This window comes from Thermobia domestica, chromosome 8, assembly GCF_964235325.1.
Source record: "Thermobia domestica chromosome 8, izTheDome1.hap1.1, whole genome shotgun sequence".
Lineage (NCBI taxonomy): Eukaryota > Metazoa > Arthropoda > Insecta > Zygentoma > Lepismatidae > Thermobia > Thermobia domestica.
In genome coordinates, this window is record NC_137461.1 from 192,820,638 (window position 1) to 192,848,353 (window position 27,716).

The following is a 27,716-nucleotide window of genomic DNA, read 5'->3' on the forward strand; positions in this document are numbered from 1 at the left end:
GAGGAAGAGCGAGAAGGGAAGGGGAGTCCGAAATCCGGCAACACCGCGCGGAATATCGCACAGCATTGGCTACTGCCCGTGATGCTTTACATCTGAAAAACACAATAGTCAAACTCTTTAGTATACCACTAATCACCCATCAAAACGAATCTGCATAAGACCCTCTGTGTCTCATTCCGTTTGTGTTAACGCAACGCAAAATTTGTGTTTGAGTACGCAATAATCGGCTTTGCACATCCATTGTGGTGTTATTGAGTTTCGCCGCAAATTTTGTGAAGACTGTTGGGGAATAAGAATCTCTATACACTTACAATTAAATTTGGACAATTGTACCGTTGGATGTTTCGATGTAACGAGTCGAGTATGAATTTAGGACAGACCATTACAATGACAATTGCCTAGGCGCAAAATATTGTACTGTTGCGGACAAAACTATAATTATGGCGTCACAAACAGAGGAAAGTATTTTCGATTGGGCTTATACTGGGAAATCAGACTTCCTTAGTCGTAAAATAATTCAAGATAACAAACTAATAACTAAAACAGACTCGGTACGTTTTATTCTTTGTTATTTTATAGTGTCGGTTGATCTGTCAAGAATATTGAAAATAAAGTGCAAGGCTAGACATTTGTCATAAGGATGTGAACGCAAGATCTGATTTTTATCTTGCATTTGTTCTTTGCATTACTGTAAAATTACATTGAATTCGAGGTACAGGCTATGTTCAGACACCCCACATTTTGCAAAATTAGGGTAAAATTCAATACTCTGTGGAAGACAAGAACTAGCTTTCTGCAGGTGTCAGAATTAATAGTTCAGTTGTATTTTATGTTTATAAGTGTGAGATTATTAATGGAAAATTGTTACAAGGGCATTAGTGTCGTATCGACGGGCCAATTTGAAAACTGAAAAAGAGCACCAAAATGTTCTGCATTCGGTTATATTTTGTTGGATTACATTAAATTACGTTACATTAGGTTAGGGGCATAAGAACTACAGTGCAAAAACAAACCAACCTGTGCTAGGAGGCCACTAATCACGAATGGCACCTAATCGAGTTAGGGCAGGACGAAACTGCTGGGTCCACGAGGGGGTGTATCCGAAGGAAGCAGGTGCGTCAGCGACGGTGGGTATACGCGTAAGCGAAGGTAGTGACAACATGTCGGTTTTGGCAATCATAAAAAAAATCAATAGAACTTGTCATGGTTTCACACTTGCAACCTTTCACTCGTTAACATACATTACAACTTTTGTACACTGTCCAGAAATACATTTCCGTTGAGTTTGAAGTTACTTGGCTTCAAAACTGAGGCGTGTAAACTTTTCTAATTTCAAGAAGACATTCGTATACAACCGTTTCCTAGGGTTTCCTTACCATTTTCCCACACTGAAAATGATATATTCGTTTCCTCTTTTGTATTTTCAATTCATTTCCACATTTACCATACACTGTTCGCCTGTTCAGCATACCATGTCTTTCACAAAATTTCAACAACTGTCGTTCGTTATTTTTATACTGTTCCACATAACTAACACATGACATGTCACAGCCCTGACATACACGCGCCATTTACACACTGCCTTTCGCGCTGCTATCTCATAACAAATGTACCTCTCCGCGAAATAGTCCTTCCGCCTCACCATACAGTACCGCTTACATCAAAAACAACAACTTTCATTACTATTTCACTTACCTCACTTTCACTCATTCCACCTCACAAACTTAAATTCTCCATTTGATCCGGTAAATTTCCTAAAATTGGTCCGGCTATATGGTACTTAACCTGTTACAAGCGCTTATGAAAATGGACTGTTAGATAGATAGGTATTTATTCACAATATATTATTGTCCGCCGGCGAAGTATTTCTGCTCAGTGTGGAAAAGCTGTGTAGCGTTACTAGTGTGAAACCATAACAAGTAATACAGGAATTCGTATCACTTCGAAAATCTGCATGTTTTCACTATCCAAGCCTACACACATACCTACAATCGCTGAAGCGCCTCTTCCCAGGAAGATTGTAGAATGCTGGCCCGCACATACGTATGAAGGTGGCTTAGTAGCCAGGTTGGTTGTATCAAAGCTTAATACTCAGTTCATGTAATAATTGCAAGCGAATGAAGGGGAATCAGGAGCCAGGTTGATTACTTTCTTTATTACGGCTAAATGGCGTTGTAGATCGTGTTCCAGAACATTGCTCTTGTTTTTTTTTTTAGGCTTACGGATTTGCGCACTAGTTTCGCCTTGTCCTGACTTGGTTATATGGCATTGGTGCTTTTTATACCACCACATGTTGATTTATGTTTTTGACTTTTTTGTTGTATCGCCGGACCACACGAAAATCGAAAAAAAAGTATCGAAATGTACTGAAGTACATTAGATTAGATTAAGTTACTGGAGATTAGGTTGAAGTAGAAGCTACACGAGAATCGAAAAGTAGTTAAAAAATTTACTAAATTAGGTTAGATTAGATTACGTTAAGTTAGGTTGAGTTAGAAGTCACTTACCTTCAAAACACCCGTCTAAGTTTTTGCAATTTCGATTAGAAAATCGTGTACAATAGTTCGGAGGAGTTTCCTTTCCTTCAACTAAATAATCCTCGAAATGCTCCTCCTCCACCGCTGGTATACTATACTTGATCTGTCACCACTTGCTTTGCACTCCGTGTGTGTGGCCAGACAGTTTATTTATTTATTTTTTTTTTCACATAAAATTTCCTGATTCTTCCTGTAAACATCACCACTAGCTTCCGTAAATACAAATTCAATACTGTGGTGAAACCTTCGTCATTCAAACAATCATATGATTTAAAACAACCTGACACTACTGTTGTCCCAGGCAATGTACGGTCCTTTATTACCTGAAGAAATCATTTCTTTGTCTCGTTTCCGTACAGTTAGTGCAAAAAAACTTTGTGTTCTTGCATCGTGTGGCATCTCCGAATATCCACTGCCCTTCCACACGCCTTTCTCTATTGTGTATCCTTTTACCTTTTTGCTAAGTGTTCTCGGGTTATCAGGTGAAAATATTGACGTTCGACGTTTCGAATGCAGACAATGAATTGATCTTCAGGGATGGTGATGAAGAGACCGGAGATGTATGGGCATATATAATTATATATGGTGACAACTTACGGGCAGAGCTATGAATGGGTAATAGTGATTGGCTGAGGGGAATGCTGGCTCCTGATTGACTGTTGTTCTGGCCACAAGAAATGGCCTTTTTTTTTCTCCTGAGAAGGGCCGATCAGACAGGACTTAGCTGAAACCCATTGTCTCTATTGAGATTGTTCCTCTCACATGGGATGGCCATGGCTTACTTTATTATTCTATCCCAAAATTACTACATTTGGCTACTATGGTAGTATTTGTAAAATCGATTCTGTGTCCCATTTCTAAGCTATTCTCTGCTAGTCCTGTCTTTTCTGGTTGCTGAAGTCTTATGTAGCTGTTATGTTCTTTGCATCGCTGTTCTATGGCACGTCCAGTTTTCCCTATGTATGATCGCCACATTCACATGGTATACGCGATATACTTCAGGAGTACGCCTCAATTAAAGATTATCATTCACTGGTTTGAGTAATGATCTGATATTAACTGGAGGTTTGTGAATAATTCTTATATCATGTCTGGCAAGTATTCAATTGATTTAGCAGGTGTAGCCGATCAAATGCAATATGGTAGCAGGCATATAATCCTCACACTTGCCTTTTTTGATTACTTTATGTTGGGAAGTAATGGCCCTTTTTATGGCCATGTTCATATATGTAAATCTATAATCATTCTCTTGTAGCGTCGAACGCATATGATAGAATTCTTTTTGTAAACTTCCCGAGTCACTTACGGAGACTGCTCTGTTCGCCAAGGTGCTTAACATTGGACAAGGTTCTACAACACAGGTCCCTCTTCTCATTTAACTGTAGTAAAGACTGAAAGCAACATGCCCTGCGGGGCTCTCACCCGCCTTCACTCGCTAACGCTCGCTCTGCAATACTACGTGAATTAAATATTAAACTTTGGAGCAGAAAGGAACGAATATAGCTTCTAATCTGTATAGGGGACCTGTGTTCTAGAACCTTCCCGTAGCATAGTAAGACGTTATGACTTGTGACAGCTGCTTGCATTGAGATAAGATTCGTATGTATCTACTTTTTATATACACTGTGTCTTACTGTTCCGTCGGGTTTACAGCCAGCAAGAATGTCAAAAAAAGGGAGGCATCCATTCCGTTCCAATTGCATGGTGAATTTGATTTAAGGATGACAACTATTGAGAAATTCCAGAAAATTCTGTAGTACTTTCAGGTCCATGTGGCCAGATCACGTTTATCAGGATAAATTAAATTCTTTTTCCTGTTTTGCTGTCGTCGATCTCGCCAACTTTTGTACTGTTCCTAAAAGGCCAGTCCAGACAGACTTCCCTGCAGTAGTTGCTCCAGTCCACTACTTTATACTAGTGTACTTTGTTTTGAGGTAGTATAGAATTAGACCTATAAATATATTTTACACTTTTTGTCTATCGAATGATGATTTAATTAAAATTAAATGTGACAAGTGTTATGTTTATAAATTATAATGTACAGCTGTTTAAAGCATTTAATAAATGAATTTTATATATATATATATATTTTTTTTTTCCAGAATGAGCGCTTAGTAATACATTGGGCTGCGTTAGGAGGCCATGTTGAGATTGTGAGATTTCTACTAGATAATGGATCTCCTGTGGATCCCTCTGATGATGTGAGTAAATACATTTTCGAACTCTTCTTCGACAAATATTTCATAGTAGAAACTTAAAAAAAAAACTGCTTTCTAATTTCCATTTTGTAGCATTGCACACTCTACCTACATTTTTTTTCTTTCTTTTTACAATTTAAGAGAAATAAAATGTTAGGTGTTTAAAGTTGTAGCCTGCTTTTTGTGATCGCTGCGATTAAACAAGAAAGCAATTTAAAATTGAGAAACCGCAAATAGCGTTATAGGTCCTGTATGCTATAAGAGTTTAAACTGATGATAACACACCCTAGTGAAACGGGAAGAAACATATGTCAGGCATATGTAGGATGTGGGAAATGAACGAACAATATGATGATAATTTAACAAATTCAACAATGATAATGAATCGGTCCAGCACGCAACACCAGCCAAAGACAGCGAGGCAGCAAGTAGGGCCGATAATAGCCACACATATGAGGCATTGGTTGAAGTACTCAACTGCAGCGTACAAACAATTTACCAACACCTCCACAAAGCTTAGGAAGTAATATAAAGTGAGATGATGAGTCCCAAATGAGGTGGCTGTAACTCAGAAACCAACACGAGTATTTGTTTCGTTAGTTAGGGGAAGGATCTGTTCGTTTCTGGACATAGTACTGACACGCGTAAGAAGTGGATTCGTTACGATACTCTATGTTACCGTCGTTATTCGTTGGCACAACATAAATTCATTCCTAAATAACAAACCACTACTATGTCGACAAAAGGTTGTGCTCTGTGTGTGTTGGTGAACTATTCATGGCATCTGCTAAGATCACCCGGTGCTACTATCCGAGTTGGTTGGAAACACTAATACGTCTTTCATATTCCCCAAACATTGCACCGTTCGATTACAATTTGTCCTGATACCTCTTAATTCAAGTAGCTGTCCAACTTTTTACAATTGTGTGTCGACATAGAATATTCTGTACTCCTCTAGACCACCACACTCGTTAACATTTTGTATTATTTATTTATGAACACAATTTCAGATATAACTGAACGCATGTTTATTGAATATGTAACAAATTTATGGGGCAATAACAATGCAATAATGATAATAATATTTTAAAAAATCAGAAAAAAAGGTTGACAAACAGTTGTCCACTACAGTGACGTCGGGGGGCGCGGTGGCTCAGTGGTAGAGCGTTCATCTCTGGTGCTTGGGGTCCCGGGTTCGATCCCAGCCTCCGCCAAGTGAACTTTGTGGTGGACAAACACCGTGCTCGTGGGTTTTCTCGGGGTTCTCCCGTTTCCTCCCACTTTCTTCATTCCACCATTTCACTCATCTCTCATAATCACCGTCTCCTTTAGCCTCACCGGCATAACCGTGGGACGTAAAACTCAAAGATTTCATTTCATTTTTACAGTGACGTCATAGTGCAGTTATATGCAGCTTCAAAATAAATAAATTTATGGGTGTATATAACATTCCGTTGTATAACTCAGAAAGTCTGTAGAATAGAAGACGTTGAACTATTGAAAGTCTAGGTCTTACTATATAAAAAAAGGTATGTTACGTGTTCATCTGAATGAAACTTGGAAATAAGATTCTGACCATAGCGTTTCGGACCTGAGTTGGTCATGTGTGAGTTTATGCACATATTTGAGATCACTGATTTTATGACAAGTATCAGATAGTTGAATATTTGGTGTTCGTGACAGTCCGTATTTTGTCATCGCACATGTGCGAGGTACTCTGAAACGTAGAACTGAGTGTAGCCAAGATAGTTTGTAGGAGTTGCAGTTGTCCAGATAGGTGAACAATTTTCAATTTTAGGAGTTGTTTCCTTGTAAAATGTTTTTAAAGAAGAGAGATTCCGTATTTCTGTAAAGCTGTACGGAAGTCCTAGAATACACATCGATAGCTTAGTTATAGTGTTTATATGTTCTGTAAAAGCAACTCCAGGTGTGGACAACTTTTCTTTATGGACACTGTTATGGATCTACTCGTATCGGGATTCACTTTTAGGAGCCATGTGTTATACCAAGAGGAAAAATCATTTATGTCGTTTTGAAGTAGTTTGGAGTCTTCTGTACTGTTGACTTCCTTGAAAATCTTGCAGTCATCTGCAAATAACAAAATTCTGGTGGAATGTGAATTGAAGCAACTAGCCAGGTCATTCATGTACAAAATGAATAAGAGTGGTCCAAGGACACTCCCTTGTGCTACTCCGGATGTTACGGGTTAAAAATCGATTCCTCTAAGGCGACTCTGGGTGTGACCTTGTAGGTAGCTAGTCAATGAAAATAAGAATGGGCTATAAATACCGAATCTATTGGAGATTTTGTAAAGTAGATATGGATAGTTAATGGAATCGAAGGCTTTAGGTAAATCGAAATAAATTATGTTTAGTTGTGGATTGTTGGAAACACTGTTCATATCTTACTTAGAGAAGCAAAATAGGACTATAGGATGACGCCTGATATTTCGGTCCGGGTTTATAGATCAAGAAACACGAGCTTTTCCTAGAGGAGGGAAAATAGCCTTCTGTGAAATATATGTTAAAAATGAGCGAAAGTGGAAAAGAAATAATAGATGCTATGGAACGCAAAAGGGTCGAGCTTATAGTGTCAAAGCTTGAAGCTCTCTCAGGTGGGGGAGACAATAAGAGTGACTCAACCTCTGGAGAGTGGTAGATATATGAGATAACATAAATGGGCAAACTGAACAAGGAGGAAAGTGGATAGTGAGAATTTTTACAAAAGAATTCATTAAAAATGTCTGTTCTTTCATTTTCTTCGGTACTTGAGTCGCCATTGTACATTACAGGAGGTATAGTAGAAGTTTTAGACCTAGATCTGATAAGAAACCAGAAGTATTCAGGGTTATTGATGCTGATGTCTGAAATGTTTTAAATATAATCTAAATATTTGTACCTGTTTTTTTTGTTTGTTTGTTTGTTTGTTTCGTCTTATGTCAGAAAAAATTCTTATAAGTATGTTCATTTGAGAATGCATGCCACAGTTCCCAATCCCTTTTCTTATTCCGTGTAGTGTTTGGCGAGTCTCTTCGTCGTGCCACGGTATAAATTATATTTTTCTGGTTGGTACAAAGTTTTTTTACTGTTGCATGACCAACATCAGTTAAGAAATCCACTGCCTCGTCTGTTGTCCCTTCTAATACAAGTGTCTAAGCGATACCTATATTGCTTTACAAATTTACAGGGGGGCCTTCCTCTAATTAGGTAGAAACTTTCCTTTTGCGCTTGGTTGTTAACTGTTGGGGGGGAAGGGGGAGATAGGGAACGCAGAAAGTCACTTCTAGAGACTCGTGGTCTGAAATATAATCCTTATAAAAGGAAAATGTCTTAGTCTGTGAGTAACACTAATTTGTAATAGGTATCAGTTGCCCCTCCGCTGCCTGTCTACCTGCTTGATATCAATAGGCGGCGCTAGAGTACAAATTGTAGATTTGAAACGATTTGATGATGTGACGATTTAATTGGAAGTTAAAAACTGCATTGTTTCATTTAATCATTTCAAGATAGGAAAAGGTTGTAACCATTTTTACACTTGACCATTAATATTTGTAACTTTAATACAATATATTAATTGCAATTTAAACTGTTGTTTCAATTTTATTCTTTGAAAATGGATGTTGATGATGTTGAACTGAATGTTCTTTGCTGTTTATTATTAAGACAAGGCCCGTAACCATATTTAAATTTGAGCATTAATGTTTGTATAGCCGCAGATTAGTTGGTGGGCAAGCCTTAAACTAAATGTAAACCATTACAAATTGTAATTAAGGACGATTTCAACGTATAAGGTACAGTGAGCCGGAGGCTTGGATGGATAACTAGTTATTGTAATAGATACTCATCCAAAAATTTTATTTACTTTATTGTCTATCCGGTCTATCTTGTACTAGGCTTCACTTAATCTCCATTGTGTCACATTTTGTTTATTTTTCGTAATTAGATTGATTAGTTCGTCCTTCCATTTGTGTGTAATTTACATTCCTTACCTTCCTTACAATATGTCCACTGTTAATTCTATACCTGATATAATCTAGTGTTTCCTGCCTTATTTGATTGACTAACAGTTCACTGTTGTAATAATTCATATAGTCGCATAAGAAATTCGTTCACACTGACTTCCTTTTTATTTTGGATAATTTACTCTTGAAAGCTAAAATATTTGTAAAAAGAAGATAAGAATGAAATGTGTGAAAGAAATCACGTAAATTGAGATCTCGATGCATATGCGTATTTTATATCTTCCTATAATCAATGTGGGTGATATGGCGAATACGTAAAACAGAGATAGATTCTGATCTTATGGGAATATAACACCTTGAATAGAACCACGAGTAATGATTCTAATCTCATTCTAATAATAGAGGATGTCCTTCATAACATCTTTAATTTATAGACATAAAATAGAGGCAAAGTTTGTTTATAATCACATAGTAGTAGCGAAATATTATTATATAGATCCGAACTGAGAATGGATAAACTGTAATGTTTCCTTATTTCTCTGGTAACCTTTTACCGATATTGACTTAGCTTCTTGGTATTGCTTTCTGTTTCTGAAGGTTTTTGACGAACTTGCAGCCAGGAGTGTAGCCGAGGCGTACTTCTGAATCGCCGAAAATTTTGAGACACAGTAATGGGTTTTTGTGCATTATCTTTTTTGGTAAAGACTTGCCCATTGCAGGCAGAGTACTGTGACGCGAAAGACTTAAGGCTGACAGTTTCATGTAAATGCACATCTGCAGTAATTATCGTAGGATTTTCTATCATGGAAAGTAAAGGCCACTATTGTGGTCCCACTTCAGAAGATCATATCTTCAACAAAAATGGTTTTAAGAAAATTCAAGATTTTCTTTTTGGACACGGTAAGGCTTATACTTATGATCACGTCGCCAATATTATTATGGATATGGCTTTTAACTTTTGTCAGTTAATGCTTCATGATATGAGTTGCCTGTTATCAGTAACTCAGTTTCTTCCAAACTTGAAGATACGAGTTCCTTCGTGGCTAAGCGGTTAGCGTACGCGCCTTTGGCATGGGATACCCGGGTTGAATTCCCAGCGGGAGCGCATGCGGTTCGGATTCCACGTTAATCAGTAGGTCCACGTTTCATATAGTCTCGCTGCTGAAAAGGACGATAAACTCAAAATCAGCTCAACTAAAACCTGCAGGTATGACTTTGTTTGCCATGGGACGACAGACTAGTAACAAGGTAAAGTGGAGTTAAAACAGCTTTGCAAGAATTGCAATGCTGGCCGAAAAATCGGTATATCAAGCAGTTGATTTATGTCGCGGGAGCAAGGATGCAGGAACGGGATGCATGCTTCTATCCGCCACCATTACCTTTACGTCACAATGAAAATCTTTCAACTCAAGTCTGTGTATGGCTTAACTCTGTAAAATTCTTCATTGTTCTACTCTGTAAAACAACGACCCAGACTATCAAAGTAGTTCAAACAATAGACAAAGAAAGAGAGAGATTTATAAACTTGCGCCAATGGTCTTAATCTTCAGACAAAATCTGATCAAGATCCAACGAACAGTTCAAAAGAAAAAGCATTATATTAGGTTTAGACTCGTAATTAACATGTTCGACATTAAAATTCCATGTTATAAAGAACTTCTTACAAAGTAATTGAGTTCTTAATTATACATAGATTGTCAGAGTATTTTTTTTTTTTTTTTAGAAATTTGTTTTAATACTATTTTCGTATTTTCTTCTTTTTTAAAATCAGTTTTGAAACTATTCCAACAAAAGACTTATTGAGGTTGCAATGTAGCCAGCAGCTGATTCAATTTTTGCATGTACTAGAAATTAATTTATTTAGTTATGCGTTCGCAGATCCACACACTAATAGCAGCAAGTGGGCGAGAGGAAGAAAAAGCATTTGAATAGTCTGTCCCATTGCCTCCATGAATTTTGCTATGCCCCAATTTGCAGATGGTTTGACTTTATATTTCTTCATATTATCTTTCTCGTTTTCTTTCTTTTTCTTTTATGTATTCTCCAACTATTAAAAGACTTTGACTAAGAAAAGATTAAACACTTCAAAGCTGTTTATATGTTTAATATTCAAGTTATTCAAGTTAATTTCGTATGTTGTTTTTCACACGTACAACCTATATTTGTAAATAAATATATATATAAGTAGTAGCAGTGGCTATTTTGGCTGGGGACACCAGTGTTGTGTTTACCGCAGTTACTAACGACCCCGGTGGGAAAAGGGAGTGGAGAATCTCATTGCTGCGGTTAATCTAACCATTTTTCAAAGTTGCAGTTTAGATGTTATAAGTATCTTGATCTGTTTGCGCTTAATAAAGAACGTTTCCGAAGACTAATAACATGTCGATGAGATCATTAAAAAGATATAATCGTTCACACACACACACACACACACAAAACATCAAAATCGGTGCACCAATGTTAAAGTTGTGTGAATATACCCACAATATATATAGTATATAAACGGATTGAATTGAGAACTTCGTCTTTTTTTTTAAGTCGGTTTAAAATAAATAGCTAAATGAGCTCCATCGTTCTTTTCTACTTCCAAAGTTGGGAACTGCTTTTCTATAACACTGGCTTAGTTTTCTGTAAGTTTTAATGACATATGTTGTAATAAATCTGTCTGCCTCAGTTGAGCCAGTACGTTTATATAGTAGTTTTATTGCGTTCCTTTACAGACAGGCATGACACCACTTATCCTTGCAGCGTCTGCTGGAAGAGACCAAGTTGTTCATCTTCTAATTTCACGTGGTGCTCAGTTAAATGCAACTTCTGACGGCGGACATTCAGCGCTTCAGTATGCAGCTTCTAAAGGATGGTTTGAGGTGGGTCTCTGTCTTACATTATTTCGTACTAAATGTAAAGTAAACTTTCTGATAGGGGCGTCCCAAGACCGTGATACACCTTCTAAGTACTGAAATTCCAATAGGTAGTTCGCAATGAAAAGTTGATCAAAATGTTTTTCTCTTTTTACTTCCTTTTTTCTCTCTTACTTTCCTTTTTCTCTCCCGCAGCTATGGACAAACGAACTAAGAAATAGTTTTCACTATGAGAACTAATAAATAAAAGTAATGAATTGTATGTACAGTGGGCACATATGTACTGAATGATACCACATGTCTTCAAATCCGACGCCATGTCAAATAAAGAAATAGGATTCTTTTTTTTTAAATATTTGCCAATGTATATAAAGGTGACTGATTTGTAAAAGTAACAGTTTTTGGTCTCTTATTAACTATCGAGGAAAGACTTTGTTTAACTTTGTGGAGTTGTCACATATTTCGAAATCTGATGATGATGAAATATAAAAGCTCAAAAAATACTTACAGTTGTTTTTCTCTACTATATTATTGATATATGGAATTAATTATGATACGCTGAATTTTCGTTGGTTCACTGTGGAAGATACAGGTAACAGCTATTACATTGACACATAACCAATGCTTACCATTAATTTGCACGTGTTGAAACAGTAGTTAATTTTCAAATTTTCACAGAGAAGCGCAGGTTTATCAAGAATGGAAAGTTAAAAGCAAAGATCCAACAGAATTAGTATCAGTGAATGTAGGAAGCATGTACGAAAATAACTAAACGATCAGTAAGGTAAATATATAAATAAATAAATAAATAAAATAAAATCTACCTTCCAGTATCCGTATCCTGTTAGATGTGTGACAACTTGTGATAACCGAACTCTATGTTTACTTAGTAAGACTAATATTGCTTTAATTGCATTCATCAGACGTTGTCACTCATCCAAATACAGTTTATGACACAGCTGTAACGTTTATGCACAGAAAGGTTTTTGAATTAATGTGAAATGGTAAAGATTAGTTACCTTACGGCCTTATATCCTGTGGGTAAATTGAATTTCCTATAACTTTTCGAGCATATAGCTAGGAATGGATTAGGATTTGGTGTCTTTTCGGTTTGTCGGGATAAGAGAAAGCTATAAACATCAGTGGAAGCTGGATTTTAGTGCGGCCTTCTGATACAGTCATGTGCAGTATTGCTTTTCGTTTCGTAAATTTTAAAAGCTTTGTGCGTATAATATATGACAATGTGGCGTGTTTACATATGAAGTAAGTTGATTAGTACATATGCAGTGGCGGCTTCAGATTTCTACAAGAGGGAAATCACATCGGCAGTGTTGGCGAAACTGAATTCCGCGTCCTCCCTCACTTTCAAGTCATTCTTTAAATATTACATGAAAAATAATAACAAATTTTCCATTTCATAATCATATATCCCATATGTTTTACATACAGAATTATTGAACTTAATTTTAAATATATTACTCAGTACAAGGAATTCAGGTTATTGAGAAGTTAAAAACAGTTGACTTTGCTAATACTGGCAACCTATTTTTTTCCATCAGGCCTGGCCGTAGGAGGTACTCAATTGGAAACAGAGTAACTATGAAATACGCTATAGGAACAAAACTCCTTCATTAAATAAAGGTTAAAATATACTTGTACTGTCTATTAATGTGATTGAATAAATCAGAAAATATATCTGCCTATTACTTCTTATGAAAAGCCTCCCGTAATTGAAGGATAGCTTGAGAAAATTAATTAATCTACGTTGTTACAGTCACACATGATGATCATCTTTGACCGGATTTCCTATAAACATTTTGTGCTACTCTTTACAATAATCCTCCGAAAATCGGTTACTTTATATTTGAGACATAATTTATATCTTGATCACTAAAAATTACCTCATTTATAGGTCCGTGACACAACTCATCTAGTAGTAAGATCACTGAACTCTATAAAAACCTGCTCACTATGTTTACACTGAGCGGAAGGGAACCATGAGATGGAAATGTAAATCTGCTGACATGTGCAATTTAGTATTTCCTTGCACATTTTAGGTTATACTCTCTTTCTATTATATTTGTTGACTAGTAAGGCTAGTGAGTTTGATATGAAGGACGAAATGGATTGCACGTTAATTTATAACTATCATTGTCATAAGTAATAGTCGCGACAAGTTAAATTTATATTTATTTTCAGATTTAGTACTTAATTTTGCATCATTAATAATTCTTATTAGTCATAATACTGACATGTATTATTATCATCACAGGAATAGATCGTGGTCAGTATTGTGCGTACTTTTGATATGTGTTCTATACGTTCAATTTATTCTCTTTAGGAAATAACGTAAAAACTAGTTGTGTTCAATGTCCTGGAAACATTACAACCTGCCCTTGTGTTGTTTTATGACAATAATCAGTACCGTTCTGTGTAAAACATTAAATGTGGTGTTACATATATAGGGTGTGCCAATAAAAATTAGAATTAATATGCTTAAACAATACTGTATATTCACAAAATGGTAAATATTTTTATATCATTACAACGCATAAATATTTCAATTTAAGAGTGAAAGATGGCATCCGGCACATGTCTCTCACGACTTTCTCTGCAGGACTTCACTTTCAATTAAATTTATAATTACTTTTACGCATACTTGTTCATTAATGTAGCTGATACCATGTTCAATTTCCTCCATGATTTCTTACATTGTTCGGAGTTTGTCTGCCTTAGTCCTTTGAGGTTTCAGAAGCGCCAAAAGGAAGTAATAGCAAGGAGTAAAGTCACATACCTAGCTGGCTAGTTCTGGTCGTCACTTCAAAAGAGGACACTCACGCAGCAAGACAATCGTCTTGTGGAAAGTTTTGTCATCTTGTAGAAACCACTTGCGTTCCATATCAGTTACGTTTCAAATAGAGCCACAAAATACTGGTAATTATATTGCAATACGATTCTCCACCAAGTGTAACAACATTCCTTTCTTCGCCTTTAAAACAACTACGTTCCTATCTTTATCTGTTTTAGATAAAGAAATTTTTTATATTTCACGTCTTCCACTATTATTATTAATTATTTTTCTTCTTATCAAATTTGTTATATCGAGACGTTTTGCGATATCGTGCTTATGCTTATGTTACAATGCGATGTTGTCTGTCATAATACCTAGGTAGATGGATGTCTTACCTTACAAGGTTTACACAGCTGTAATTTAAACCGCGGCGCTTAACTGATAGCTATGGATAATTTTGAGTTAGTGCAATATTAATATTCACTAATGTCATTATTAGAAAGTTTTCCTCTTTCAGATTGTGGAAATGTTGCTAAACAACCATGCTGACATAAATATAGCGGATAAACGGGGAGCAACTCCTTTACATAGAGCAGCCTCAAAGGGTAACACACGAATCGTGAAGCTATTGCTTGAATATAGTAATCAGCTAAATTTGAATGCCAAGGATTCGTACGGAAATACTCCTTTGTAAGTATGCTTTCCTGTTTATTCTAGTTGTTGTACTTAGATATTCATATATTACCACTGAGAGATTTTCATGACGAAAATAGTTGTATGGAAAAATATTTAGCAAGGATATTAGATTATGTCACCGTTAATGAGGCGCAGAACATTGAACTAAAATGTGTATTCCAATCTCGAAGTGCATGGATGTAGTATGCTAACAAATCAAAAAGTGTAATATACGAGATGCACGACAAAAATGCGGTATACGGACAAAATCTCGGGCCAGAAGCTTGCTTAGCAGATATCTCGTCTACCAAAAACTTCACTGTCCAGAATCTTGCCTGAGCAAAACCACTCCGAACAAAATTTCATTTAGGATAAAACTTTCGCCAGGACGAAAGCTCACTAGAACTATTTGTTGGCATTATATGTGTAGATGGTGGAAGGTAATTTCTAACGTACACTTGAAAAAAATATATAAAACGATCAAAGAACAAACAAGTTCATTAATGTTATTAATTTTGCAAAGAGGAGAAAGGGAGATAGCTTAATGCGTTACTTCCTTTCATAATTAATATAACAGTATTCCGAAAAATCTCTTTTCACAACTTCTGTTCGCCAAATAAGTTATCTAAAATAGATTCAGTGAATAGAATTTCGTCTAATTTGTGTTTATTTTTGACAACTACATACCCATTTATTTTGAAATCGTCTTTTTTACGCTTCGAGTGTCTAAAGTTAAGCATATCTGAAATCTTGTTAAGTGTTTCTTTGTACATTGCCTCATTTAAAATTAAAAGTACAGGGAGCGTAAATATTGCATGTCCCATTATAACAGTAAAGTATAACTTTAGTCGGCAGAAAGTGCTTGAATTGTCACAAACCGAGATAATATAAAAGAAAAAGACAGTTGTTAAACTAATGTTAACAAATATTTTTTGTAACATTGATATAGTGACGCATATCATTATGTAAACAGGGGTTTAGTTGTGCTATTTGTCGTTGTCTCTTGGCAAGTCAGTGTTGATATTTCATAAGAGATAATAAGTAATTCCAATAAAAATTCATAAATAATAGACAGTTTAGTTATTGCGATATTAGCAGTAATGAACTAGAGACGTTATTTTTTATACTATCATCACACTAATAACTGGAACATACACAAAGTCAAGGCGGCTCAGTGTTCCACCACCCATAGATCTTAGTGAGAGCTTTTACACAACCGAAAAAAAGAACAATGTTTAGGGATACGTCTGCAGGTACCATAAGGATATGCTTTCTTTCTTTGTTTTCAGATTACTATACATCTGCCGCCAAAAGAAGAAATTGTTTCTCTTTCTGTTCCGTATCTCTTGATCAGCAGAAAACATGGAACATTTTGAAAAATCCTGACATTTTCTGTAATACCAATATGGATTCAGTCAACATTCCACATATTCACATATTTTCTCTCTCTCTCTCTCTCTCTCTCTCTCTATATATATATATATATATATATATATATATATATATATATATATATATATATATATATATATATATATATATATAGGGTGGTAGGAAACTCCACCGACAAAATTCGAAAATTCGGGAGGTGATTCCCGACACCGAAACAAGAAAAAAAAAAGCCCTTTTGCACTTTTCTCTAGGACACATAGTTTCGGAGCTACATGATGCCGAAAACGGTGCAAAATACATTGTAGAGCGCTATATCTCCTCTATTTCGAAAGATAGAGGCAAGGCGACATGGTCACCTCAAAGGAACGAAACCTGCTCTATTCAAAGATGGGTATGTCGCAATCGTGAAATCAGTGCACAAGGGATTCCCCAAATGAGCGTAGGGACTCCCGGATGAACTGTCAGGTAAAGATACGTCAAAATAGGCGTGAATGGATAGGTTTCCACCTGGTAACCATACTTAGTTGTACCATGCCGAGATCTCAAATAGAAAATGAAATGAAATCTTTAAGTTTTACGTCCCACGGTTATGCCGCTTAGGCTAAAGGAGACGGTGATGATGAGAGATGAGTGAAATGGTGGAATGAAGAAAGTGGGAGGAAACGGGAGAACCCCGAGAAAACCCACGAGCACGGTGTTTGTCCACCACAAAGTTCACTTGGCGGGGGCTGGGATCGAACCCGGGACCCCAAGCACCAGAGGTGAACGCTCTACCACGGAGCCACCGCGCCCCCAGATCTCAAATAGAGACGAAATGGTGGACACGTCATATTAGCTATGTGTGGTTGCATAAGGGTCTTCACCACAGCGAAAATTAAACTACCTCTAATTTTATAGTTTTTCTGTAATATGTTCAAAATAAATGCAAATATTGGGAAAGCAAAAATATATTGTGCTAGATATTATGATTCTGCATGTGATACCGTCATCACAACTCACTTATCTGCTTTCCATTTGCAACTGCAGAAAGATTTAGCATTTATTGCTGGTTGTGTAAATAGCGGCACACCCAAAGAAGATAGGTGAGTTGTGATAACGGTATCACATGCAGAATATTATCTAGTGCACTATGTTTTTGTTTTTCCAATAATGTTATTTGTTTTCAAGATATTGTAAAAAAAAAAAAAAATAGCGGTAGTTTCATTTCGCTGTGGTGAAGATCCATAACCACCAGGTACTGATGGTAACCAACAATGCAGTGGTATTAATTATTCCTGCCAGGGATGCTATGTGTTTTTCATGATATAAGCCGGGGATAAGCTTTTACGTGAGGGTGATTTCCCCTGTACCCCCTCTTTATTCGAACACTGCTGACAGCAAAACAATGACTATTTTCGGGAACATTGCACGGTCACAAACAGAGGGCCATAGCTACCATACGGCTAAACCACACTACATACGTACTTCGTTGATTTGCCTCGAGAGGACCCCCAAGTTGCCAGTCCAGGTCATTCCGATGCACAAGGAGTTAGCACGGAAGAAAACACTGAGTGCACACCCAACAAACAATACATCACCATTGAGCAGACCTACCTTGTCTATCAAAGTCATCCGTGAAGTTGAAGTGGGCAACTACTACGTTGTGTGTTGTGAATCACGTTCATAGTGTAGTGTGTTGTGACAATGGCCAATTACACCAATCAGGAACAGGCCGAGATGATTTTTGTGTATGGACAAGCACATGGAAATGGTAGGCAGGCAGCCCGATTATACAACGATCGATATCCCAATAGACGCCAACCGCATCATACAACATTTGCAACGCTATTTCGTCATTTGTGTGAGACCGGAACGTTTCACCCTGCCATGTATGACACGGGAAGACCACGTGAGGAACGCACTGTGCATGCCGAAGAACGTATTTTACGACATGTGCTCGATGACCCGAGTGTAAGTTCCAGGGAGCTTGCCGTCAGCATAATGTCAGTTATGAGAGGGTGTGGTCGATCCTTCATGCCAACAATTTTTACCCCTATCATTTGCAACGGGTACAGGGTCTATCGCCAGGGGATTTTCCTCCCTGGCTGGACTTTTGTAATCAGGTTCTCCATTTGGTGGCAGTAACTGTCGGTTTTCTCTCCTCCATTTTGTTCACAGATGAAGCCCAATTTAGAAGGGATGGTATCTAGAATTTTCATAATAGTCATCTGTGGTCTGTGGATAATCCACATGGAATGCTACAGGCCCGCCACCAGCACCAGTTTCGTATCAACGTTTGGGCAGGGATTCTGGGTGACCATCTCATTGGACCAGTTGTTCTTTCACAACGACAAACTGGCCTATCTATTTGAACTTCCTGCGCGAGTTACTTCCTACACTTCTGGAGGATGTGCCGTTGGTCTTACGACAACGTATGTGGTATATGCACGATAGTGCCCCGGCGCATTTCTGTCGCCCCGTGCGTTATTATTTGAACACTGTTTTCCCGGGCAAGTGGATCGGCCGTGGCGGTCCTATGTCATGGCCTGCCCGGTCGCCGGATTTAAGCTCTCTGGATTTCTATTTATGGGGGCATCTCAAAACTGTTGTTTATGCTACTCCGGTACCTGATATCCAAACGTTGGAACAACGCGTCCGAGCCGCTTGTGACGCTTTGCGAGAAGAACCAGACACGTTTCGACGTGTGCACCGGTCTGTGCGACGACGTTTGAATGCCTGTGTTCAGAGTGGTGGATGTCATTTTGAGCATCTTTAGTGTTGCCACAGGTAAGACTGTTGTAAGACTTCTGAAACCTTTAGTGTCATTCTTTATGATACGTATTCATCACGGACACCAGTACGAGCTGTAGTGTATCATCCTTGAAAATACAATCCATGTTTACCTGTACGCATGCTTACTTTTGTCCATGTCTTCCATGCCTCAGTTGCCTACTCGGTAGGGCCTACAGCGATTCTCGGCCCTGCAATGTCTGGGTACTCTGCTTGTTGCGGAACCGCTGCACCAACACCCATGCCCGGCGGTGTTCCCTTGAATTGGTCCCCGACGCTGCAATGGGGAATCCCCACTTTCCCAGCTCTCACCCCACAGTTCGTACGTAAGCCATACGTAACAAGTCATAGTATATACGTCTGTTTCACTTTTCACTGCCCCTACCATGTCTGCTTTGCGGAATCCCCTTCGTCCTGTATGGACTCCCATTGCGCAGTTCCATCTGCTCCATTCAGTTTGCACCATCAGTTCCCTTGAGTATGATTTTCTTTCTCATTTTGTGGACCGACGTCACTATCTCAATTCGTTCGGGAGATATTCTACTTTACTCACGGTGTGTGAGCGATCTTTTGCTCGGTTCCTGCTGAAACACGCCGCCTCTTTCGACTTCTGTTCATGACCTGTTTCCTTGTTTCCAGTTGTGGAGTCACCTCCCGAAGTGTATTCAGCCACACTTCATATCCACAACTTCATTGTTGGTTACCATCAGTACCTGGTGGTTATGCAACCACACATACCTAATATGACGCGTCCATCAATTCGTCTCTGTTTGAGATCTCGACATGGTACAACTAAGTATGGTTACCAGGTGGGAAACCTATCCATTCATGCCTATTTTGACGTATCTTTACCTAACAGTTTATCCGGGAATTCCTACGCTCCTTTGGGGAATCCCTTGTGCACTAATTTCACGATTGCGACATACCCATCTTTGAATAGAGCAGGTTTCGTTCCTTTGAGTTGACCAAGCTGCCTTGCCTCTATCATTCGAAATAGAGAAGATACGAAATACCCTCTAAAGTGTATTTTGCCCCGTTTTCGGCATCATGTAGCTCCGAAACTGTGTGTCCTAGAGAAAAGTGCAAAAGGACTTTTTTTTTCTTGTTTCGGTGTCGGGAATCATCTCCCGAATTTTGTCGGTGGAGTTTCCTACCACCCTGTATGTAATATATATATATATATTAAAAGCTTACACACTTCAAGAAATATATGCTATAGACTAATAAGCTAGGAATTCATTTTTGCTCCTGAACCGTTGAAGGGAGGGTTTGTGGTGAAAGTACAAGTAGATATAACAAGGTTGAGTCAAGTCTTGCAATATTCTGGTACACAATCTACCTCTATTTATAAGCAAGTTAACATTCAAAGTATACCCCCTCGTCGTGGACTGCCTGCAGCCAACATTCAAAATATATCCCCTCGTGGACTTCCTGCAGCCACCTTTCTACCAATTGCTCGAATTCGCGTCTTCCCTTTAGAGGCAAAGAAGTTAGTCAGTCACTGCTTTTTCCAACTGCTGGTTGGTGAAGCATCGTGATCTTAGGAAGTACGCCACGTACTGAAGCCGGTAGTGATCCGAAGGGGCAGGTTCAAACTGTGCCGAGTGTGGCATCAGTTTAATGCCATCAAATTGCTGGGTGTTTTTTTGCTCTTTTCGAACCGAGTGTCCTTCTTGAGGTAACTTGAGTTATCCTGTGGCAGTAGGTCACACTTTCGGTTCACCAATGCAGAATGTTTGGCGTAGTTCAGCATACATCCGTTCCAACTGTTCAGAATAAAGGTCACCATTGATGGTACGATTGTTAGGAATGAAGAAGTGAATAAAGTCATGCTTTGCGTGTGGTGTAAATACGAGGCACCCTCGTATTTCCACCACACACAAAGCATGACTTTATGCTCGAAACGGTCTTGTTTGACGAACGGTTCTGGAAGTTATCTTTGCTCAACTACTTATTTTTGCTCATTCGGGCTTCGGAAGAACATCCACTTTTCGTCACATGTCATGATCTGTTCGAGGAAATGCACATCAAGCGGATTTTGCAGCAGTTGTCGGTACACTTCCACTTTCCTCTGGGACACTGAGTTGGGGCCAACTCATGTGACTCAATGCGACAACTCCTGATGGTTTTCCCAGTTTCGTGCAGATGATGCACTAAAGTAGACTGGGACATGCCGAATTGGTTTGACAATAGTCGTGTGCTGGTGGATGGATTTTTCTCAATGGCGTGTTGTATGATCTCTAAATCTATTATCCTTGGCCGAATCTTAACTGATCCTCGATATTCTTACAACCTGAACTAAATTTCTGGAACAGCGAAATTTACTGTACTGTAATTCCCTGCACCTTTTCCTTTCACATGACAGATGTTTCGGGTTGCTGCCGCAGCGTTATGTCCAAGTTCGAATTAATACAGTAGGACTTCATGTATCAGACGTTGTTGATCACTCGTCACTGCCACTAAAAACTGACTGAATGTACTGACGGAGTGGCGGCCTCGGCGTTCAATAATTCGCTTGTCACACTACCTCTTGGGCCAGTTTGACTTTGTACTTATCGTCGATTACGGCGTATACACACGTCTGCTGTTTTGAGTTGTGGAAATATTGCAAGACTTACGACTTATCTTTGTATTTCCACTATTGCCAACCGCGAAAACATAGTTTTATTAGTTTACACAACGTTTCGTATGAAAAGGAAGAGTGTAGTTTAAATTTCCTAATCATGCTCTTAGGATGTATGGTAAATCAAAGGGGAAGATAAAGAAGTAATTTGTAGAATGAAAAGTGCGATCGGGGGAAAGACAAAACCTCAAAAAACCCACATTCACTAGCAGCGCACACCAAGAAGTTCGCAGGGAGAGAAAGAAAGGATTTTTGTATATCTTAATATGGTATTTTTTCATTTCTTCATATCTTGTTCAAGGGGGACATTGTGTATGTCACTGTTTCACTACAAAATTTAGTAAAATGCCCGAACCAAGACAAGTGGGAACATGCGCAAGGGATTCCCAAATATTTTGGAAGTCAAGTAGGTCGAAATGAGCGTAAATTGAACATAACTTTCACATTCACGTTGGTTTTCAAGATGTGTGATAAACACATTCTGTAAAATTCACCACACCACTTTTTGTGGGGTCGTTGGTATTTGCGTTATTGCACCCTAAAGTCCATTTTTCTTATATTTCGGCGCCTCATAACTCGGATGCACTCTGCAACGTTTTTGTACATAAACTTTCTGGCTTCTTTCCTTAAGCGTTGTAAACGGAATTTTGCAACAGCCTGGGTATACATACACAGGGCAGGCTTTTACCTTGAAACGACCTTATAGCTTTTAATCTAATTTATAAAATTTATTAAATTTTGGAACATGCAAATATCGACAGGGGGACATTGTTTAATATACTCCGAGATACCAGCCAATGAACAGTGTTGCCAACTCAACATAAAGTTAAACGTATTTTTAAATGTCACTACATCAGGTTAACATATTTCAGATCTACATGGTAAACGAAAACTTACAATATCACATTTATTACTCGTTGTTAACCCTCAGATGCATGTGTGGGGTCATTTTGACCCCATCTTGTGTTTATTTTTTAGTATTACTGTACCATGAAATATCAGTTGGATATTTTGATGTTCTGTGACATCTAAGCATGATGCTTCCGGTACAGAAAAATGTAAAAATATATATATATATATTTTTTTGGAAATTATTATTACTTATATAGTTTTTTTTAAAACACTACCCGTCTATTACATGTGTGGGGTCAATTTGATCCCAGCCTCACAACAGCTGGAAAATGTCAAAATTGGAAATTCTCCCTGCATACTGTATAGTATTCAACTATACCCAAAGTTAAGACAATGACTTCAAGTCAGTGTGCGAATTATCAGGGAAACGAGGGGGGATCTTCCTGTAAAACTACATATTTGAATGTTATTTTCTTTTGAAATAAACTTCGTGCTCTTGTAAAGTGCTTATCAAGTCGCACATCTGTTTCAAGTTCAACCTTTCACACTCCTGAGTCTATGCGGAAGAAGGTTTATTTCTATAAGCGAAAAAGAGAATGCGTCAGAAGAAGCATGGAGATTTTTTTCCATATATCTATATCTCGATCCATTGAGACATTCTACAAAATGAATTGATGATATGTCATTTTGTTTGTATTTATTGTACATCTATTAGAGTAAAGAATTGGTGCGAAAAAAACTGTGTTTTATCTTACTTTGAAGTATTTTTTTCTCTATAAACTGACAACATTGCAACTAGTTGTTGTATGACAGGCAGCGTGTAGAGTCGGTCGGCATTTCCGCAGTTCTCCGGTCTCACGTTTCTTTGTGTTATGAAAACATTTGCAGCCTGTGTCTGGGAGGACGTCGTATTACAGTTTTGAACAACTGCATTTTTATTGCTCTAACGTGCTTCTATAAAAGCCTATTTATTAGATTGATGATGACATTAGACAATAATAACTAAGAAAAGGATTATCTCCGAATGAAATTACGAACTGCTGGAAGACGATGATGATATGCTGTTGCCAGCTACGTGGAAAGTTTTGACGAAGATGGTGTTTCAGAAGAGAAAGAAAATCCGAACGAAGGCAGTGATTTTGAAATCGATACTAGTAATGAAGACGATGAAGAAGAGGATGCAACGGATGGGCAAATGCCTTTCGGTATGATTTCAAAGAACGGAATTGAGAGGAAAAGCAAACCATCAAACACTTACCAAACTGCTTCGTACAATATCGTACGAGAGGCACAAGGTCTCCCGCGTTCTATAACCTTGACGCCACCCAAAAATGCATTTGATTTGTTCATTTCCTGTAACATTTTGGAGGACATTGTGCAGTATACGAATTTAGAGGAAAGAGTGGCACTGAAATCTGGTAAAAAGTGGACTGACCTGACATTGGAAGAACTTCAGGCTTTCATTGGCATCCTTTTCATCGCGAGTACTTAGGAGTTGAGATGTTCGTTCCTATTCACGAACTTTTTCTTAGCAAATTCGCTAATCCTAAGTACAAAGCAATTTTTTTCGTAAATCGTTTCGAAGACATCAGAAGGTTGCTTCGGTTCGATGACAAGCGTATTCGCGCTTTGCGTCTAGAAAGTGATCACATGACTCATTTCGATATATCTGGATACTTTTCACTGAAAACTGTCGAAAAATCATGGTTCCCGGCGTTTTCCTCACGATTGACGAACAGTTCATGCCTTTCCGTGCGAGATGCAAGTTCGTGCAATACATGCCAAGTAAACCAGGTAAATACGGCATTAAGATCTTCTGGTTGTGTAATGTTGAGAACTTTTACGCCAAAGACGGTTTAGTGTATTTGAGACGACAACCAGGAGAACCAGTTCAAACGAACCTCGCCAGCAACGTCGTGAAGACATTGTTCTACACGCTGCGGAACGCCGGGAGAAATATCACAACTGATCAATTTTTCATAAGTCATGATTTAGCTAAGGAACTCTTGGTACAGAAGGTAACTATTGTTGGCACAATAAAGAAAAACAGACGTGAAATTCAACCTGTTCTGTCAATACCAAGACAAGACAGCCTTGCACATCACAATTCGCCTTCAATCAAGATGTGACCCTAGTAAGCTACCTGCCGGAAAAAAAAAGTCATTTTACTCAGCACCATGAACCATGACACAGGCGTCGACGAGGATGATTCCAAGAAGAAGCCAGAAATCATAAAATTTTACAACCAAGCAAAGAGTGGAGTTGAAGACATGGACAAATTGGTTCAAACATACACCTGTAAGACACACACACACACACACACACACACGTCACTGGACAATGGCCCTCTTCTATAATGTAACTAATGTAGGCGCTCTCAATGCATACACATGCTACTTGTCACATCATCCTGATTACTGTTCAGGTATCAGTCACAAACGCTTGACTTTCTGAGTTGGTGAACGAACTGATTCTTCCTCTCATGCGGTTGAGGTGCCGAAGTTTGAACCTGAAGAAACCAATAATTGAGGCAATGAAACTTTGCGGTGTCGAGAGGGAAACAAAGGCATCGGTCCATACATCTTCGAAAAAGACAATAAAATGTCAGATCTGTATAAGACAAGAGGAAAGGAAGACATCAAAACGTCGCAGCAGATGTGAGAAATATGTGTGCAAAGTACACAGCAGTGTGTTAGTGGTGTGCTCTGAATGTGAGTGAAGTGTATTGGTATGACAGAGCAAAAACACTGGTATTTTTTACATGTTTAGTGCTATTTTGCTTTACTTTAGAAGGCTTTTTTTTTTTCCCTCAAGTAACCATTTTGTGCTGAATTGCAGTTTGGATTAGTGAAAGTGAACTGCAACTAAATATTAGTATGAAGAAGACTGAAATACTTTGAGTTGTTTAGACAAAAGGGGAGGGGAAAGCAATTGAGATACCTTTTGTCATTGTTTTAGAATTTACTTTAGGCCTACTGATAAATAAAACACGTTAAGCTAAACTGTATATTTGTCTAATATAACCTAATCTATACTAACTTAATTTACCTCCAACTTATCTAACCTAACAAAAACAACCTAAATGAACTTAACTAGGCATAACCAACTTAAAGTAACGGAGATTAAATTAGTCTGTATACTCTGCCGTGCTTATTTCAAGGAAAATTGCATGGGGTCAAATTGACCCCACACATGTAAAAGTGTAGGATAAAAGAGGCATGCATCCGAGGGTTAGAAACTAAGGACGCTTCAGTACCACAAACATTCAAATTTTTAAGACCTTTACTACAGCAATAACGCTAGTGAGATGGACGGTAATAATATACTCGAATAGTTACTAATAGTGGCAGTTCCTTAGAGAACTAGTGGCGATTGTCGTTCAGGAGGCTTTCTTTTCATCTAACTGTTGGGAAAACAAATGAGAACCGATCTTGGGACAACTGCAAGTTATTGTTCATAAGTCTTCATGCACCATAAAAGAAGCCTATAAAATTGAAGATATCCTCATCAGTTGGCCTTCCCTCCATAACAAGGACCTCGGCACAAAGTATATTTTATACGATTGTGACACAAATTAAGGCATCCAGATCTTAGCAAAACCTAAATTGATTCCCTTAAGAACCTACTTTTGAAGTGGTTTTAGCAAGGCGAATTTTACCATATACATGCGAAAGTTCTACCATAGCATATACTACTCTATGGTGAAATACATAATTTAAGGGCAGTGCTGGGAACAGCTTTCGTTCGCAAATTATCGACATATTTTTTTTTTAACTAGATTAAAACAACACGTAATTTTGGTACGCATCTTGTACGATATAGAAGAATAAGGACATTTATTGTAAAAATAGAATTTTCCCAAAAAGTCTATTTATTCAATGCACTTCTTTGATAGCTTAATGCTGTACGTCGACAGCATTTCTTTCTTGGTTGTGGTGTGAAAAATGTAAAAGACAGCTGGTTAGCTGATTATTGTGTTACCTTTCTATAAGAAATTTCCCATTCTTATACAGTTTTTTGAAATTTGTACACATCATGAGTGTTAAAATTCATATATTTCCTAAAAAGTGAATAGTTACTTTTTGTGTGTGAAAGAGTTTTCCATAATTGATGAATTTATGTATTTATTTGAAGGCATTTAGCGTGTGAAGAGAACAGACTGGAGGAATCAAAGTTACTGGTTTCCCAGGGTGCTCGAATAGATGTACAAAATAAAGAAAAGCAGACACCTTTGGATTTGGCAACCCCTGCTCTTGCAAGACTGCTTAAGAATTTGGCAGAAGAAGGATGATCAAATAGTTGTGTCTGTTCATGGCGATGAAGTTTTCGAAAAGGAAACCCAGTTTTATGTTGTTTTCAATCAGGGTATGCTTAGAAACAAACACTTTGACAGGTGAAAATTGTACATCTCAATAAGCGAAGTGTTTTCGAATGTTAGCTGAATAAAAGTTCAAACATAATAGTTGTTTTAATACTTTTATGTTAACATATTAACATTTTATTTTTATTATGTAACATATAATTGTGGAAAAATAAACAGTACATTTTTAATTATGCTTCTCACAGTTAATCACTGAGCTTAGAATTAGTAATAACTCACGAAAACAATATACAGGATGGTCCAAAAGTGTGGAAAAACCCAAATAAAAGGCAAGATTTTAAAAGAACTGCTAAAGTAACACTGTAGATTAGTAATACAGGTGAGGGAAAACTTTCAGGGCATGTGATGTCGATGACTGCCATTTTGATTTCACTTTCATTTTCTTAAATGGCAACCACGTGTTGTGATGTTTTGTTCTCATCAATTCAGTGTGTTTGTTTGTTTTACTTTATCATAAAGTTATGACTGTTTTTTGGTTTCCACGTCACTCATATAGCACATATTTCTCTCTAATTAAAGGATGTGTTCAATGTGTTGTCCATTTCGTTAAATTGTTAGAGTCGTTCTTTTTTCTTATTTATTCAAAACCTTGTCCAAAGTGCTTTTATGTTGTTTTCAATCAAGGTATGCTGAAACCTTGCTGCGTTGAACACGCGTAAACCGACGCTGCACACGC

General features: G+C 37.8%; 1 protein-coding gene across 1 annotated transcript; it reads left to right on the top strand.

The window, feature by feature from the left end:
• The first annotated feature begins 227 nt into the window (after nucleotides 1-227).
• LOC145693396 (uncharacterized) lies at nucleotides 228-27,215 on the top strand. The gene is made up of 5 exons (XM_081769357.1): nucleotides 228-551; nucleotides 4,640-4,738; nucleotides 11,417-11,563; nucleotides 14,866-15,038; nucleotides 26,794-27,215. Exons 1-5 carry the CDS (start codon nucleotides 441-443, stop codon nucleotides 26,948-26,950), a joined length of 687 nt encoding a protein of 228 aa, XP_081625483.1. The 5' UTR covers nucleotides 228-440; the 3' UTR covers nucleotides 26,951-27,215.
• The last annotated feature ends 501 nt before the right edge of the window (nucleotides 27,216-27,716 follow it).